The following is a 16,448-nucleotide window of genomic DNA, read 5'->3' on the forward strand; positions in this document are numbered from 1 at the left end:
AAAAAATGTAGTTTTATTTAAAAGAAAGACCTGCTGTGAGGGAATCTAATGGGTAAGACCAAAGGACAAAAAATAAGTAAAAGAAACAAAAAGCAATATATAGGCATACCATGCAGTCTCTGCAACTAATTATATAACGATTTAATGAAAATCCAACAAGAACCAACAAACAAAAAACAAAAAAAACAAAGAAAGAGGGGAGGGAGGAATGTATTGAAAGAGGAATAAGTAAAGGGAACACACTTGCTTTAAAGTCAATGTGATCAGACAACGTGGTATTAATACAGAAAGTGACAAGCAGCCCCATGAAGACAATATGGGGTCCAGAAATAGATACCAGTATAGAAGAGAATTTAACTTACCACAAAACTGGTATTTCACTTTCAGCAGGAAAATGTTGAGTGGTTTTATAAGTGGTGCTATCAAACTAACTAAATATCCAGGGGGAAATGAACTCTAAAAAAATTAAATCTTGAAAATACAAAAAAGTAAAAAAATGAATCTGAAGGAAATTTAGGAGAATAGTTAACTGACAGTGAAGAACTCTTTTTTTTTTTTTTAAAGATTTTATTTATTTATTTGTCAGAGAGAGAGAGAGAGAGAGAGAGAGAGCGCACAGGCAGAGTGGCAGAGGGAGAAGCAGGCTCCCCGCAGAGCAAGGAGCCGGATGTGGGACTCGATCCCAGGACGCTGGGATCATGACCTGAGCCGAAGGCAGCTGCCCAACCAACTGAGCCACCCAGGCGTCCCAGTGAAGAACTCTTTTGACAAGACAAGAACCATGGGAGGTATTTAAAAAACAAACAAACAAACAACAACAACAACAAAACTATGATTACTTAAAAATAAAGTGTCTATGGCAAAATTTTCCAGAAAGTCAAAAGAAAAATATGTAAGGAGTATCTGAAACACGTGTGATAGACAAAATGTCAGCATCCATAATATACATAAAGCTCCTCAAAGCAGTAAGAAAAGACAACCCAAAGGAAAAATACATAATGAGTATGAGTAGTCATCCACAGAAAAGGAAAATATAGATGAGCAACAACAGAAGCAGCTGAATTTCATGAATAATGAGGGAAAAGCAAATTCACAATATACCATCTTGTCAACTACCAGATTGGCAAAAACAGAAGAGTGAAAGCACCCAGGGCTGAAGAAGATTTTCACAGGAGTGTGAATTTCTATGCCCTTGTGGAAAGCAATCTAGACTTAGACTAAAATTAAAAATACAGACGCTGTATCTCAGCCATTTAACTTCTGAGAATATGTTTTACACGTATTAAAGCAGTACCATGTAAAAATGTAAGATCAAGGATCATTATACTATTTATAGTGATTTTTAAAAATTGTGCAACAGGGGCATGTGGGTGGGTGGGTGGGTGGCTCAGTCAGTTGGGCATCGAGCTCTCGATTTTGGCTCAGGTTATGGTCTTGGGGTCATGGGATTGACCCCAAGTGGGGTCTGTGTCCTTCTCCCTCTGCTCCTTTGCCACCCCCCCCCAACACTCATGCGTGCGCTCTTCAATAAATAAATAAAATCTTTTAAAAAACCTGTAAAATTTATTCATGGGGACAGCTAAATGAACTGTGAGTGCCTGTATCATGGAATATTAGGTACCTGTTGGAGGAACTGAATTTAGACCTACTGAGATGAGAGGGACTTCCATGGCATACCGGTCAGGGAAGGAAGCAAGTCACAAGGAATATCTTTGTATGATAAATATTTTTTAAAAGATAAAAATCGTTTTTAAAAAGATAATGATCTTGCACACGTGTGCCCATATTTATATAAAACTTTCTGCTCGCAGGCTATAAAAGGGGACAATGACTTTTTAAAAAGACTGACCATAATGGAAAATATAATGTTGACTAAAAGGGTTTAATTTTTGTCTACGAAGTCACTCATATAGATTAAAATGGAATGAAAATATCACTCTTGTTTCTCTTATTTTAGGATGGGATGGTGGACAATTTCTACCTTAGATTTTTATGGGTACAGTAGTGTTAAGGAAAAGAACACTGTATTAATTTTTCAAAGAATAGGCTCCTCCACTTCTAGCCCTGTGAACTGAGGAAAGTTACCAAATCTCTGTCTGACCTCTGTTTTCCTACACTGTGGACATAAATGAAAACCTGTAGAGTTCAGCAGAACTTCCTATGATCTAACTGCTGGGCCTCATGGCACAGATCAGAAAACAGGAGATCTGTGGAGGGAAGGGATTTGCCTGTGATCTTGTCATGATTTAGCAGCAGACATGAATTAAAATATGAGAATCAAGATTATCCTAGATTAATCTTATTTTCCCCTTATACTGACAGCCTCAACATTAACTGAGAGGTGAGTTGGGGGGAACCAGGGAGCCCCTAACGGTAGGAGATAAATACTAATTCTCTGAAGTTTACAATGCAAGGCCACGTTTTTCTCAAATCCTCCTGAAATTGAGGTAAAATGAGAATATCTGCTCTGACAGAGCTGTCACAGAGTGATGCAGTGACTATCTGACTTAATCACTGGTAGCTACTATTCGTGGTTTTGAGACAATAACAACTTCTGGCAAAATACACAGTCACTGCCTCCTATACCAGACTAACAGACTAATTCCCACTATATTTCATCTTAAATGTAATTTCTCTTGAAACCTTGGGGCAGGATAAAAGATCCCTCTCTCTGATATATTTCTATGAAACCCTTAAGATGTCCCATGAAGTATATTTCCACTATGCTTGTCTTTGCTGTTAGCCTCTCACTGCCGGGACAGCATTGAAGAGCCTCTGTCTTCCTCACCACTAGAGGGATGCTTGGTAGCATCTAGAGTGATGCTTGGTATCTAGACTATGAACATTAAGTATTTGTTTAATGAATTATTAGTCCCAAAAAGGCCACCGGCTGCATTCCCAATAAATCAGATGTCTATATATTTGCTTGTTCATCTCTGGACTCTTCTCAACTGCCAAATCAGTGGGACCAAAATACCAGTGACCGAATATGTACCCCATTCTCTTCCAAACCCTTCCTATTATGTCCTGGAACAGGACTGATACACCAGGAAATACTGGGCAGATACAATAAATGTCTGTACTTGATGAGTTTGATAATGAGGCAGCTATATATTATATTATTATTAATGTTCCTTTCTAGGAAGAAATTGCATTGTTGACATTTTTATTAGCAACGGTGACTGATGGCATCTCTTTCATGCTACCTGTAAAGCTCCCTACATCAATATTTCACTTAGTCCTTTCAGTAACCATGAACCAAGTTACAATGAGGAAACTGAAGGTCAGAATGATTAAGTAACCTGGTACTGAGTGGTACTGCCAGAATTTCAACTGACGATTATTGACTTTAGAGTTCATGTTCTTGATTTTAGGGTAAACTAGTTCCCTTAGAGAAATAAAATATATTCATTCAAAGCATTTAAGTACAAACCCAAATGGCCCCACTATTCTTGGTATCTCACAAAGTAGAAATTCAAAACAGCCTTGTTATCTCCACAGTGTTCCTAGATAGTTCACTAAGTTAGACAAAACCTAGTAAACTGTATACATTTTGCATTTTTAAAAATAAACATGACAGGGATGCCTGGGTGGTTCAGTCAGCTCAGTATCTGCCTTCAGCTCAGGTCATGATCTCAGGGTCCCAGGATGAAGACCCGCATCGGGCTCCCTGCTCATCACGGAACCTGCTTTTCCGTCTGTCTGCCCCTCCCCCTGCTTGAGTGCTCCCTCACTCGCTCGCTCTCTCTCTCTCTCTGACAAATAAATAAATAAAATCTTTAAGAAAATAAAAAATACATAAACACACACGACACTGTTTGTATTCTGAGAAGCAGAGTGATATTTTTTCATGGAGGACATTTTAGATAAAGCTTCAATTTAAAACCGCCGTAAAAACTCACCCACAAAGGCTGCCATTTGAGCTGCAGTTCTCCCCACAGAGTTGACGACATCTGTCTCCGCTCCGGCTTCCAACATTACCCATGTGATGTCTTTGTTACCTGAGGTTAAAAAGGAACCTGTCGGTTAATACTAAGGGACGCACAATTCAAATGTCTCCTTCTAATTTATCTGGACCCTTTGCCCCCATTTAATTTTAGGTTTCTGTCTTGTGAATATTTTCATTTTCTTTCCTAAACTGTGAACTGTAACTATAGGAAGTGGGAAAATGACACAAAAATCTACATAGAAATTAACCTCATTTTGTGCAAAATGCCTTCAGGCAATACAAAAATGGTATGGAATTAGGAATTATCACTTTTTTCTAACAAAACAAAATATATTTTTCTGACAGATAATTCTTAGTAGAAAGTCAAAATGAAAAATATCAACAATAAAGACAGAGAAAATGAAAACACGTTTCCACTTAGTATCTACCAACCCATCCCAACCCTCACCCCTATAGGCCCTGGAATAATGTTTTAACAGGTGATGGTCTATCTTTCTATACTCTTCTCTCTAAACATCCATTTGCCTTTATTCTATTTGCATTCTATCACTAATGTAATCATCACAGATACTTGCTATTATAAATTATACTCAGTGACCAGCATTTTCCATTCATTTTAGCAAGTTTGAACTATGATTTCCTTAGAACAGTTCCTGGAAAACACTGCAAGAATCAAAGTTATGCATATTTTAGATGCATTTTGCCAGGCTGACTTCCAGCAAGGTTGGTTTGATACGCATATCCCAAAATGGTTCAGAGAAATCCCTACACCAATGCTGGACATTAGCTCTCTTCTTGACTTCTGCCAATATGGTAACTGACAAATGATCATTTATTCTTGTAATCTGCATTTCTTTGTTTATTGGTGAAAGTGTTTCATATCCTCATGAACCAGTTCTATTTCTTTTGTTTTCTGTTCAATTTTGGTCCAATTCTGTATTGCAGCACTTGTTTCTAAATTATTTATGAGAACTCCTGATATATACTGATATGACCCTTAAAGATATGTAATAAATATTTTCCTTAGTTTTGCATTTGTATTTTACTCCATATATGGTATATTCTATATTTGGAAATGTTAAAATTATGTATAATCAAATTGGTCAATGTTGTCCTATTTTAATTATATATTTTATGTATCATATTTAGAAATGCTTTCTCCCCAAGTTTTTATTTAAATTCCAGCTAATTGATATACAGTATAATGTTAGTTTTGGGTGTAGAATTCAGTGAATCATCACTTACGTACAATGCCCATTGCTCATAGCAAATGGCCTCATTAATACGCGTTACGTAGCTAGCCCATCTAAGCACTCCCATGCTTTCCTGTTCCAGGCTTATCAAAATACAGATTACTGCCTTTCAAGTGTGAGAATATCATATTACATCCTCAGTTTCTTAAAAAAAGTTAAAAAAAAAACTACAACTATAGATAACTCCACTTAATTTTAAATGTTTCCTAGTTGTCTTTATTCACAAAACATAAGCAACATGAATAAGAGTTCATTTCTAATTGGATCAGCAGAATTCAGTACGTAAATGTCAGTGAAAGAGAGAGACAACTCTATCATAGCAGCTATTTTCTCAAGAGAAAACAAAGTTCTCAGATTTCTTCACAATACAAAGATACAGAACATCAACAGAACTAACCTGGAAGAAAAACGATCCAACTCCTTAACTCTACACAAAATAGACCATCAGTACAATTAAGTGATTTAAATAAGTAAAGAAACATATTACCAAATTAACTGTTTCATACGTTATAACTTCAAAAACCAATTCCTACCTTTTCTATAAGAACCGATCTTAAAATTACTATAATGAAAAAGCGTTTAATTTAAAAGTATGTATGTACTTATAACAAATTTGTAGGGATGACTAATAGTAATATATTAAAAATAAACGCCAAAACTTCACCAGAAAGTGCAGCAAACATCAGGGCTGTGTATCCGTGCTCGTGTTGATGACAATTTACATCAGCTCCGTGTCGTAAAAGTAATTTGCACATATCAAGTTTCCCTTTATAGGCAGCATGCATTAGAGGAGTCATTCCATTCTTCAACAGAAAGGAAAAAAGTATTAATTTTACTTATTTACCTCTTCCCCTATGAACAATTCCTGCAATTATTCAAAACATAAAAGAAACATGAATTAATAAATTCATCTTTATAATTTGTAAAGTACTTTATGTTGATTTCCTCACTTGGCTCTTCCATAAACTGCAGAGGAAAAATGATGGTTTTGTTATCTAATTTTTTTTTTTTCTAATAGTTTAGCAAACAGATTCAGAGAAGACTTGCTCACCCCCACATAAGCAGTAAAATGGCCAGGCAGGTACCAAACCTAGATCATCTGGGCTCTCATCTCTATCACACACACTTAGTTCCTTGGGAAAACAAATGAACCAACAAATACGAATGCAGAAATTTTTTTTTTAAGATTTTATTTATTTATTTGACAGAGAGAGAGAGATCACAAGTAGGCAGAGAGGCAGGCAGAGAGAGAGGGGGAAGCAGGCTCCCCAGCGAGCAGAGAGCCTGATGTGGGCCTTGATCCCAGGACCCTGAGACCATGACCCAAGCCGAAGGCATAAGCTTAACCCACTGAGCCACCCAGGCGCCCAAATGCAGAAATATTTTAAAAAACAAATAAACAAACTCAAAACAATTAGAATGTCTATCAAAGAGAAAGCTGAATGAAGTATGTTATATCCACAACATGGAATGCCATGAAGCTACTGACAGGAACGCATCTGTATCTAGAGAACTGGAGAGATTTCCATGAATTACTGACAATGAGAAAAACAAGATGCAGCAAATGTCTATTTCCATGGTATCATTTTAAAAATAATGATTCCCAAACCACATGTACATTTTGAATATGTATGATTTGATCACATACATGACTGAATGTATAAATACCGAGAAATGGTTGGTAGTATTTACACTCCACTGTTTAGTCTCGATATGCTTTGTGCATATCCAGTGAAACATCCAGCTTTATTTGTTCTGGGAATCTGACACTATTTGGTAGATAAATGAACAAGTTGTTCTCAAGTAAACCAGGATAAGCTATAAATGCTGGCATTTCAAAGCTGTTTTTGATAAAAACCTCTTCAAAATGATCTCTTAAACCTCTGAATACTAACATACTTTGAATTATTCTTTATGATCCCACACATTTATTATGAACAGAAGCTAACAATTTTTTTTTTTTTTTGAGATTTTACTTATTTGTCAGAGAGAGAGAGAAAGAGAGAACACAAGCAGGGGGAGCAGCAGGCAGAGGGAGAAGCAGACTCCAGGCAGAGCATGGAGCCTGAAGCCCCAATACGAGGACTCTGGTATCATGACCTGAGCAGAAGGCAGACACTTAACTGACTGAGTCATCCAGGCGCCCCAACCAATATTCTTGAAGGGTTACTGATGCGAGAATTATAGGAAGGCTGGGACCTTTCAAGAGGCTCTCCAGAAGACATCTCAGTAGGAGTTGTCATTGTTTCTTGAGAGCAAAAAAACATTGATAAGATTAGAATGTTAAGACTTCCTTTGTTGGGAGTATCTACAAGAATGAGGTATTTCAAGGTTGGGAGTGGCTCAGGAAGGTGCGGATAATCAGGATCTCGTTACACACACACACAGATTTGAGGAAGTGGGAATGAACTATATGGTTATTACCTTTTGAATGAGGCAAAAATGTCTTCAGAATATGACTAGGGTGATAGCCCCCAAAGGATGCTATAACTTGGACATAAGAAGCTCGCATGTACCCTGTGAAGTGGGGAAGGACACAGTACAGGCAGATGGGTAGTCAATCACACAGCAACCCCATCCTACAAGGAAAGACTGAATGAATAAGCCTGACACTATAATACTGTCCTATATATAGTATAGGACATATATTATATAGGACATAATATAGGACACATAAATATAATATAGGACATATATATACTGTCCTATATATAAAAAAAATCTAAAGTAGCATTCAACACAATGAGAAAAGATGCTTAAGAACAAAGAAGATGTGCAAAATTTGGGGAGGTTACATTGCAAAGTGTCCTCACCTGTTTATGTCTGCTTGTATTTTAACTGTCCTCTGTGTTGATCACTTCTGTCCATTTAATCTGCCTGCCTTCTTGGTTCCTGATCCTGTTTCCTCTTTTTTTTTTTTTTTCCTTAAATTCTCTTTCTTTTTGCTCTTTCTTATTTACCAGCAGTCTTAACAGGGACTGGTTTTTCAGAGGCAATCCATGAGAGCTTTTTAAAAGGGCAATGTGCAAACCCAATCATATAATTTTCTGTGCAATCTCTGAACTTGTTATCTTTGTCATGTCTATAAAGTAGTGTATGTTTTTCCTATATCAGGTGTCAGTGCTGGGCTGGTTGATCCCAGAAGCCAAACATGTGTTAATTGATAATTTATATTAAGCTTTTCTTTTCTTTTTTTTTACTGAAGTATAATTGACATACAATGTTGTATTCATTTCAGGTATACAACAAAATGTGTATTATGAAATGTATAGAAGCTTTCCAAGTAAGTGGATATCTCATACACTTTCTTAGTTCAATTTTGAATCATAAGAACAAAAAGAATTACAAATTTTGAATATAATTTTTACTATGCATTATCTGAGTTATAGTACAGACTGTTATTTATGGAAACCTCTCAATGGGCAAAGAAAAAAAGGAAGTGACATTAATAAATTTTGATGTTCCAAACAGATATAAAGCAGCTACCATCCCACAAATTTTCTAGTCTTTCTAGTATTTTTATGTATTCCAGTATAAAATATCAAGAAAAGGAATTGGATAATTAAAAATACTATCAATCTGCTAGATATAGAAGCGAATATGCCCATGTTCAAAATAAATTAAATTGAAAATGTCATCTTCTAGTTATAAAAATGGAACAAGCTATTATCAGTTAGAAAAAAATAATACCTAATGTCCATCCCAACTCAAATCGCGAAAGCAGAAATAAGGTTTCATAAAATGTTGTCATAGTGTTACATGTAATTCATCAGTTATATTTTAACATCTCTGAAATTGAGTTGTACTTCACGAATACTAGAATCTTACAAATTATCACCAATCTCCTCCCCCTTCCTTTTTTTACTATTTCTGAAATCTGGATGAGTCTTATAATCTACGGCATCTTCGAATCACTGAAGCATCAAGAGTAAAATTCTCCACTTTCTTGTCATTTCCCAAAGGCAACTTGGGAAGAAGTCTGCTTAACTGAACTGCGTGAAAAACAAGCAGCTAAAATTCTTTAGATAGTAATGACCCTAAAAAGAACTGAAGCTTCCCTCCCATGATTCTTAAATCAAAGAATTTATCAAGATTAGCCTAATATGTTACAATTCTCTATCATTACCTAAAGCTTTCATTCATTCAGCAAATATTTCCTGAGTGCCGAATACATGTCCAACACAGGTTTATGCACTGTGGGTAGCAATGAACTAATTCCATGCCCCTCCAGGCTAAGTCCCTGACATTTAAATTTTAGTTGAGGAGACAGGGCAGGTGGTACAAGTGCTCTAGATAAAGAACATCGAATAAGAGGGAAACAGAATGGCAGAGAGCAAGAAGAGATTATTCGTTGAAAAAGGATAGTTAAGAAATGTCCCTCTAGGGGCACCTGGGTGGCTCAGTGGGTTAAAGCCTCTGCCTTCGGCTCAGGTCATGATCTCAGGGTCCTGGGATCGAGCCCCGAGTCGGGCTCTCTGCTCGGCGGGGAGCCTGCTTCCTCCTCTCTATCTGCCTGCCTCTCTGCCTACTTGTGATCTCTGCCTATCAAATAAATAAATAAAATATTAAAAAAAAAAAAAAGAAAGAAATGTCTCTCTAGGCAGGTGGCTTTTGGACAAATCCTTTCCTAAAGGGAGTGGCTACACAAAGGATTTAAATGACCAGTGGAAGAATCCTCCAGGGAAAGAGAATGCAAGTGGGAAACTCTGGGTGAGAGAAGTATTGCCTTCAAGGAATATCAAGGAAACCAAAACTGTCCCCAGGATCTCCAGGAATCTCCTTGGCTTGATCTCCATTCTTCTAAGGTTTTTTTGTTTTGTTTTGAATTTTATTTATTTATTTGACACAGAGAGAGAGAGAGAGAGAGAGACAGAGAGAACAAGCAGGCGGAGTAGCAGGCACAGGGAGAGGGAGAAGGAGAGAGAGGCAGGCACCCCGCTGAGTGTTGAGGGCAGCTAATATTGAGCATTTTTCCATTTGCTTTTCATTGTCTTTATAGCCATCCCAGGGAGTGTGAGGTGGTACCTCACTGCAGTTCCCTCGTAGCTAATATTCAGCACTTTTTCATGTGCATATTGGTCATCTGAATATCTTTTTGGAGCAGTATCTAGTCAGAACCTTTGCCCATTTTTTAATGTGTTATTTGTCTTTTTTTATTATTGAGTTGTAGAAGTTTGTAATAGCTTCCAGTTATAAGTCCCTTATCAGATATGATCTGTAAAACCAATCTGTGGATTATCTTTTCACTTTTTTCATGGCATACTGTGAAGCATAAAAATTTTAGTTTTCAGTTTTCCTTTTGTTGCTTGTGCCTGATGGCTTTTTCAAACGTTCATGTTCACTGGTTCATTTCCTTTGCTCTCTGAGTATAGCCTAAGCTTTATTAAAAATTTCGAGTTAAAAGCTCACAACACCACACAGATTGAAAGTATAATAACAAGTGCTGCAAAATTTCCTCTATCACTTTGGCCATATAATCCAGCTTTTGATAAACAGGAACTTTTGATAAGTGTTGCTTTCAGTTCTAAATACCAGACAATTTCTACCTCTAGTCCGTTAACCCAAGAATTACTTAGAATTAAAATAAAAATTTCAGGTTGTTTTATTATTTGGATCATATTTTTATGTATTTTCAGTGTACTCTACTGTATTAGGTAAATTTCTTTGAAATTAGCTAAAATTGCCTTTATAAAACAGTATAATACATAGACTAATTTTTAATCAGTGTTCCATGTAAAAGACAATGTGCTATGTTTGTCCATGTGACACACAGTGCATTGACTGTCAATTAGTTACCCAAATTTTCTGTTCCCTAAATTACTTTTTTGCTACTTAATCTGGTGGTTTCTTAAAGGCGTTACTGTGGTCTTACAAATTTCTCCTTTGAATTCTCTTTTTCTTTATGTACTTCAAAGCTTATAAGCTTATAAGTGAAGGCTTAAAGCTACAATATTCTTGGTAGGTTATTAATTATTAATTTAATCTATGAGAAAGTCATTTTTTAAATTTTTTTTTTTATTTTTTGCTTTAAACTTTATTTTGTCTGATGTTAATTTTGGTACCTATTTCTGAGTAGAGGGTCAGTAAAACCCCTTCCTCTTTTGCATGAGCAAATGATGTTCAGCTAACTTTCTAGCGCTAGAGACACACTATAAAATAAAGAAGACACTAGCCACACGTGGTTAATGGCCGATAGCGGACCAGCCAGGAAAGACACCACCATCAATGCAGAAAGTTATTTTGAAGAGCAATTATTCTAGGAAGTTGAGTTTAGGTTTGGTTAGCTTTACCCTAGAAGTAGAACTGCTGTATCAAAAGTATGCATATTTAAAAATGACACATATTCTAAAATTTTCTCCAGTGTGTGATGCCCATTTACACCTAATTCATTAGTACAGAGAAGTCCAGTGTTTCTCACTCTTTATAAGAAATGATATGATGTGGTTTAATTTGGACTGATTTGACTAATAAAATTAAACATGTTTTTACATGTTTATTTGTCTTTGTAACCTGTCTGCTCACCTTTGGCTTAGAGATTACTATAACTTAAGCACAAATGCTAGAAAACAACTGTAAGTATTACATTTTAGGTATTATCCACCCTTATAAAAAGTAAAGCATTTTATTCAACTTTTTAAATCTTACCTCATCCAAACAGTTGACACGGACATTCTTGCTAGCTAATAGTGTTCCAGCTTCTTGGACCGTACCTTTAAAAAAGAAAAATTAGGAAGGAAGGAAGGGAAGGAGGGAGGGAGGGAGGGAGGGAAGGAGGGAGGAAGGAAGAAAAGAAGGAAAGAAGGAAGGAAATGCAAAATAAGGTTATCATTACAACAGAAAAAAATCTAACATCACAAAAACAAATGTTAAAGGTTATATGTAAAACTAAAACTAGTCTGGTTAGACCGTTAAGAAATAAAGCATCAACATGACAGCATTTTTTCCACTGAGTAATTAGACAGAAGAACAGATTTATAGAAACTAAAATAGCTCCATCTTGTTTTTACTTCCACTGACCTTAGAGTATATTAAATTGGCCCATATTTTCCTTTTGGCAATGATACAATAACCACAAAACATGAGACTCTTACTACTGAAATCTTAAAGGGCATCTAGTCCAACCTGCAGCCTAAAGCTTAAATTCCAGTCCATGTAATAATTGCAGTTCAAAATACAGTCAGGATTTCTATACTCTGTCATCACCAGGAACTGTGACTTGATGGCAGCATACTTATAATAGAATTCTTGGTTTAGAAATGCTTAGATAAACATTTCTTTGTAGCCCGGTTCCATAGAAAAGTGCCTACGGTCAGTACTCAGACTGTCATACTGAACGTCCTCTAACATAAACCTGAAGGTTGGCCCTTTGTAAATTTGGAAATAAGCTATAATTGGGCCACAACTGTCAAATTTTTCCAGTCTTCTGTGAGGCATACTGACATAAGCAAGTAGTTGTAAGAGAGAATGTTGCTATTATCATCGTTAATAATAGTCAGCTACTAGTTCTGCCATAAAATTTCTGGTTTGATGGGGAAAAGAACAATGAAATTGAGTGTTCTCAGGAAGAAAGAATGATACAAGCCTCTCCTTCACAAGGACATAAAAGAATAGGAGCATCACACAACTGGGGGTTTTTTCTCTCCTTCAACCGAAAATTACAGTTTAAGAATGTGCTAACTTCTGCTAGTTTTCCGGGTTAAATGTGGAATGCAGAATAAAGATTAGCATGCTTCTCTCTCCCTAACATGCTCCTTAAGCAAGTCATCGGGTTGCCTCACATGAACAGGGAACGGACAGAGAAATATCTCCTAGATTGACAGAGAAATAGCTCTGCTGGGGAAATGTGTCAAGTGAATGATCTACAAGTCCCTGGATTCTGACAGCAGCTATCGTGTAAATAGTGCATTTTTCTGACCCTCTACTCCTTCGGAGGGCGGTTAGTATCACTGGCTGAAGGACTACAGGATGAATGGGGGAAAGCCCTCAAGCATATGAGCAAGTTCTACATGGAACATTATCCATCCCTGGCCTTCTCAACAGAGACTTTCTCCAACATCTTTAGAAAGGAATTAAAATATAACAAAAACTCTGGCAACCCAATTTCACTTCAGGAAGATGCTTTGGCTGATTTCCATTATCCAGTGAGAAATGAATGAAGTGATTTTCCATCTGATTAGGAGATGTTTATGCAGGAAAGGGAGAATACTAGAGGGACTGTGAGCATGTCAAAGCACGCTCCATGTTACGGGAGGGTGGGGATTACAATCACAAACATTGGGCTCAGGCAAGAGAATAGGCGGATAATTCTACAAAGTGTTTAGCCCAATGGCCAACAGTTTAAGTTAAATCTGTCTTGTCAGGAAGCAATTCAATATAAGTAAATAAAGATGAGGGATGAACACATATACCACTGAATTCCAGTTCACTTTTTAAAATGCAGGGACCAGGATGAAATTTTTTTTCTCAAACTGTTTGGGCTTCCAGATTTTGGAAAACAGATGAGCAAAATACCCAAAGAAGAAAAACTTGTGATGATTTCTAATTTTATTTTCCTAATTTAATGACATCCACTAGAAAATTATAGAAGGTTTAGAATACACTTAAAATATGTACCACTTATCGTGCTTTTTACCACAGTTTGTTGGTAAAATAAACCTTATTGTCCAAGCCCATTTCATAATTCCTTTTATGTAAATAATGAAAAAAAAGTAGCAAATTCATTACTTTCTCATTAAGTCCACAATCCCAGAGATTTCAGGTACTAAACAAGTAATGGAAGATCTTCTAGTTTATACCCTTAAGGAAAGTTTAATTTATTTTGAAATAGTGCTTCCTCAGTGCTCAAGAAAAAAAATATCAGAACTTAGAAGAATGGGTCAATGTACATGTAATATAAGCCCACTGGATGTGCTTCAGTGATTCCAATTTTCTGTTCTTAAATGTCATCGAATGGATACCATCATTAACTATGATATGAATGGTATATATGTAAGAGCTTCTCAGTTTTATCTGGAACTTCTTGGCATTTCTAACAAATATACAATCTGTAAGCTATCTATCACGTGAAGTCACCTGAAGAAGAAATTGTTCTAAAAGTGTCCAGGAGCAATGTGCAGTATTCTCTAAATCGTTAAGTCTCACTCACAGTCTACTTAACTTCTGAAGGGTGCTGACTGGCCAAAGAGAGATACTCAGTCATATGCTGAGTTTATTTTGGATTGGCCAAAGTGATAGGTCACACTTGAATGAAAATTTATTGTCAGTTCCAAGTACTAGTGCTGACTGATCTAGTAGCTCCCAAAGTTGAGAAATGTATCAATGGGGGGAAAAAAATTAGGAACTCTATCCACCTACTTAAAAAAATATATTTCTTATAAGTATAAATACAAACTTTGCTTAGGACCTTCATTCAACTCTAAACCAAAAAATATTTCACAAATCAAATGTACACAAAACTACAAAATCAGTAACATTTAAAATTAAAGTGAATTTAACTTGACAGATGATACTATTGTTGCTGATGTCAAATTGTCTCTAGAAGTGAATATGGTATGGACAGCTATGGTTCCGGTTTCACTTTTTCTTTAGTTTGTTTTCTTTCATTTTTTTTTTTTTAAGATTTTACTTACTTATATGATAGAAAGAAAGAGATCACAAGTAGGCGTATTGCCAGGCAGAGGGAGAGGGAGAAGCAGGCTCCCTGCTGAGCAGAGAGCCCGATGTGGGACTTGATCCCAGAACTCTGGGATCATGACGTGAGCTGAAGGCAGATGCTTAACTGTCTGAGCCACCCAGGAACCCCTGTTTAATTAGTTTTCAAGTCCACTATAAGCCAAATGAGATTTCTGCTTTGCCACTTATTTCCTGTGTGACACTGGACAAGTTATCTAACTTCTCAGTTCCTCAGTTTCTGCGTCTATAAATTGGAGATCACTGTATTACCATAATAACAGACAAGACAAATAGCACTTTCAATGCTTTACAGACACTAACTCATTTGATCCTCCCAACAATGTTATGAAGTCAGTACCAAGGAGAAGCTCAGGACAGTAACTTGCCCAAGGCCACATCACCAGCACATGATCGTGGTAGGATTCCAAATTAGACCTGCATGGTGAACCACCCCATGTAGTCTCTCATCATGCTGTTGCTTAAAAATAATTCCTAGCTTATCAAGATGAAATGTATCAACACATATAAAGTGCTAATAATTATGCCTGGCTCATACCAACATTCAATAAAGGCTGACTAGTTATAATTTTCTCACATCTCCCATTATTTTTCTTTGAGAGTACAGTGATGTCCCAAGGACCTTCACTTGACAAGACTGTATCACAGACTGAGTCCATCTCAGTTATTTTCTCATGGCTTGAACCAACGAAATTGGTGAACCACACTGTCTCAGCACGAATGCAACTTGATGTACAGTGTGGACCCAGAAACATCACAGCACTAACCAGACTAAACTTGACATAAATTCTCTTTTATATGATCTTTAAAATAAAATCTGGTGTACACCTAAGAAAATATCCAAGGATCCGCCCCCCCATCTCTTCCAGAAACCCACTTTATAAAACTGCTCAATTGTTTATAATTTGAAAAACTGATAGCTCTGGACTGTTTAAAAGCAGAATGTCCATTCCTGGTGGATTCTGAGTGGATCCTGTTTCCTTCTCCCAGCACAGCACCTGGCACACAGCTGGGGCTCACATGTTTGCTGAACTGAATCCCAGAACCAAAGAGGGAAAGGAGAAATTACCCAGAGAGGGGAAGAACAAAAGACTGCCTAGCCAAAAAGTTCGGCCAGAACTGTGCAGAACAAACAACAAAAGCACCAAGTCCATGTCCCAGAATTCTAGGCAAAGAAGACTTATGATAAATGTAGCTGTGACTGTCTTAAAATTGTTGAGATCAGATGAAGTGGGCTCAGCTCATCAGCACCTGTTGGGTTCAAATCCGACTTTATTTCTTTTACATTTAGACTTCCCTTGTCAGTATGAAGAATAAATCTGCCTTACTCTCTGGGGGTGCAGATTTGAGCCTGACTGCATAAAAGAAAGAAGACTGGAAACTGGGAAGCCCTTATGCTGCGATAACGCCTCTGTGCCATTCCAGGACAGATGTGGCTATCTCACCCCGGACCGTAAACCAACCACCTTAACTCTGCCCACAGTTCCCCATGCCCATCCCGGAGCGGTGACTGTGCAGGAGAAGCCACGCAGTCACGCGCTTGGCACCTGCCAGGT

The 16,448-nt window shown here is 37.0% G+C and overlaps 1 protein-coding gene across 1 annotated transcript in view; it reads right to left on the minus strand.

Moving 5' to 3' along the window:
• Positions 1-16,448, minus strand: part of ANKMY2 (ankyrin repeat and MYND domain containing 2) — a 36,035-nt gene that overhangs the window by 18,473 nt on the left and 1,114 nt on the right. Inside the window, exons 2-4 of the mRNA XM_080818497.1 lie at positions 11,848-11,912; positions 5,867-6,005; positions 3,903-4,001 (exon numbers count right to left, since the gene is read on the minus strand). Coding sequence (XP_080674623.1) covers positions 3,903-4,001; positions 5,867-6,005; positions 11,848-11,912 — 303 coding nt within the window. The remainder of the gene's footprint in view (positions 1-3,902; positions 4,002-5,866; positions 6,006-11,847; positions 11,913-16,448) is intronic.

Source organism: Martes martes (genome assembly GCF_963455335.1).
Source record: "Martes martes genome assembly, chromosome: 11".
Taxonomy (NCBI): Eukaryota; Metazoa; Chordata; class Mammalia; order Carnivora; family Mustelidae; genus Martes; species Martes martes.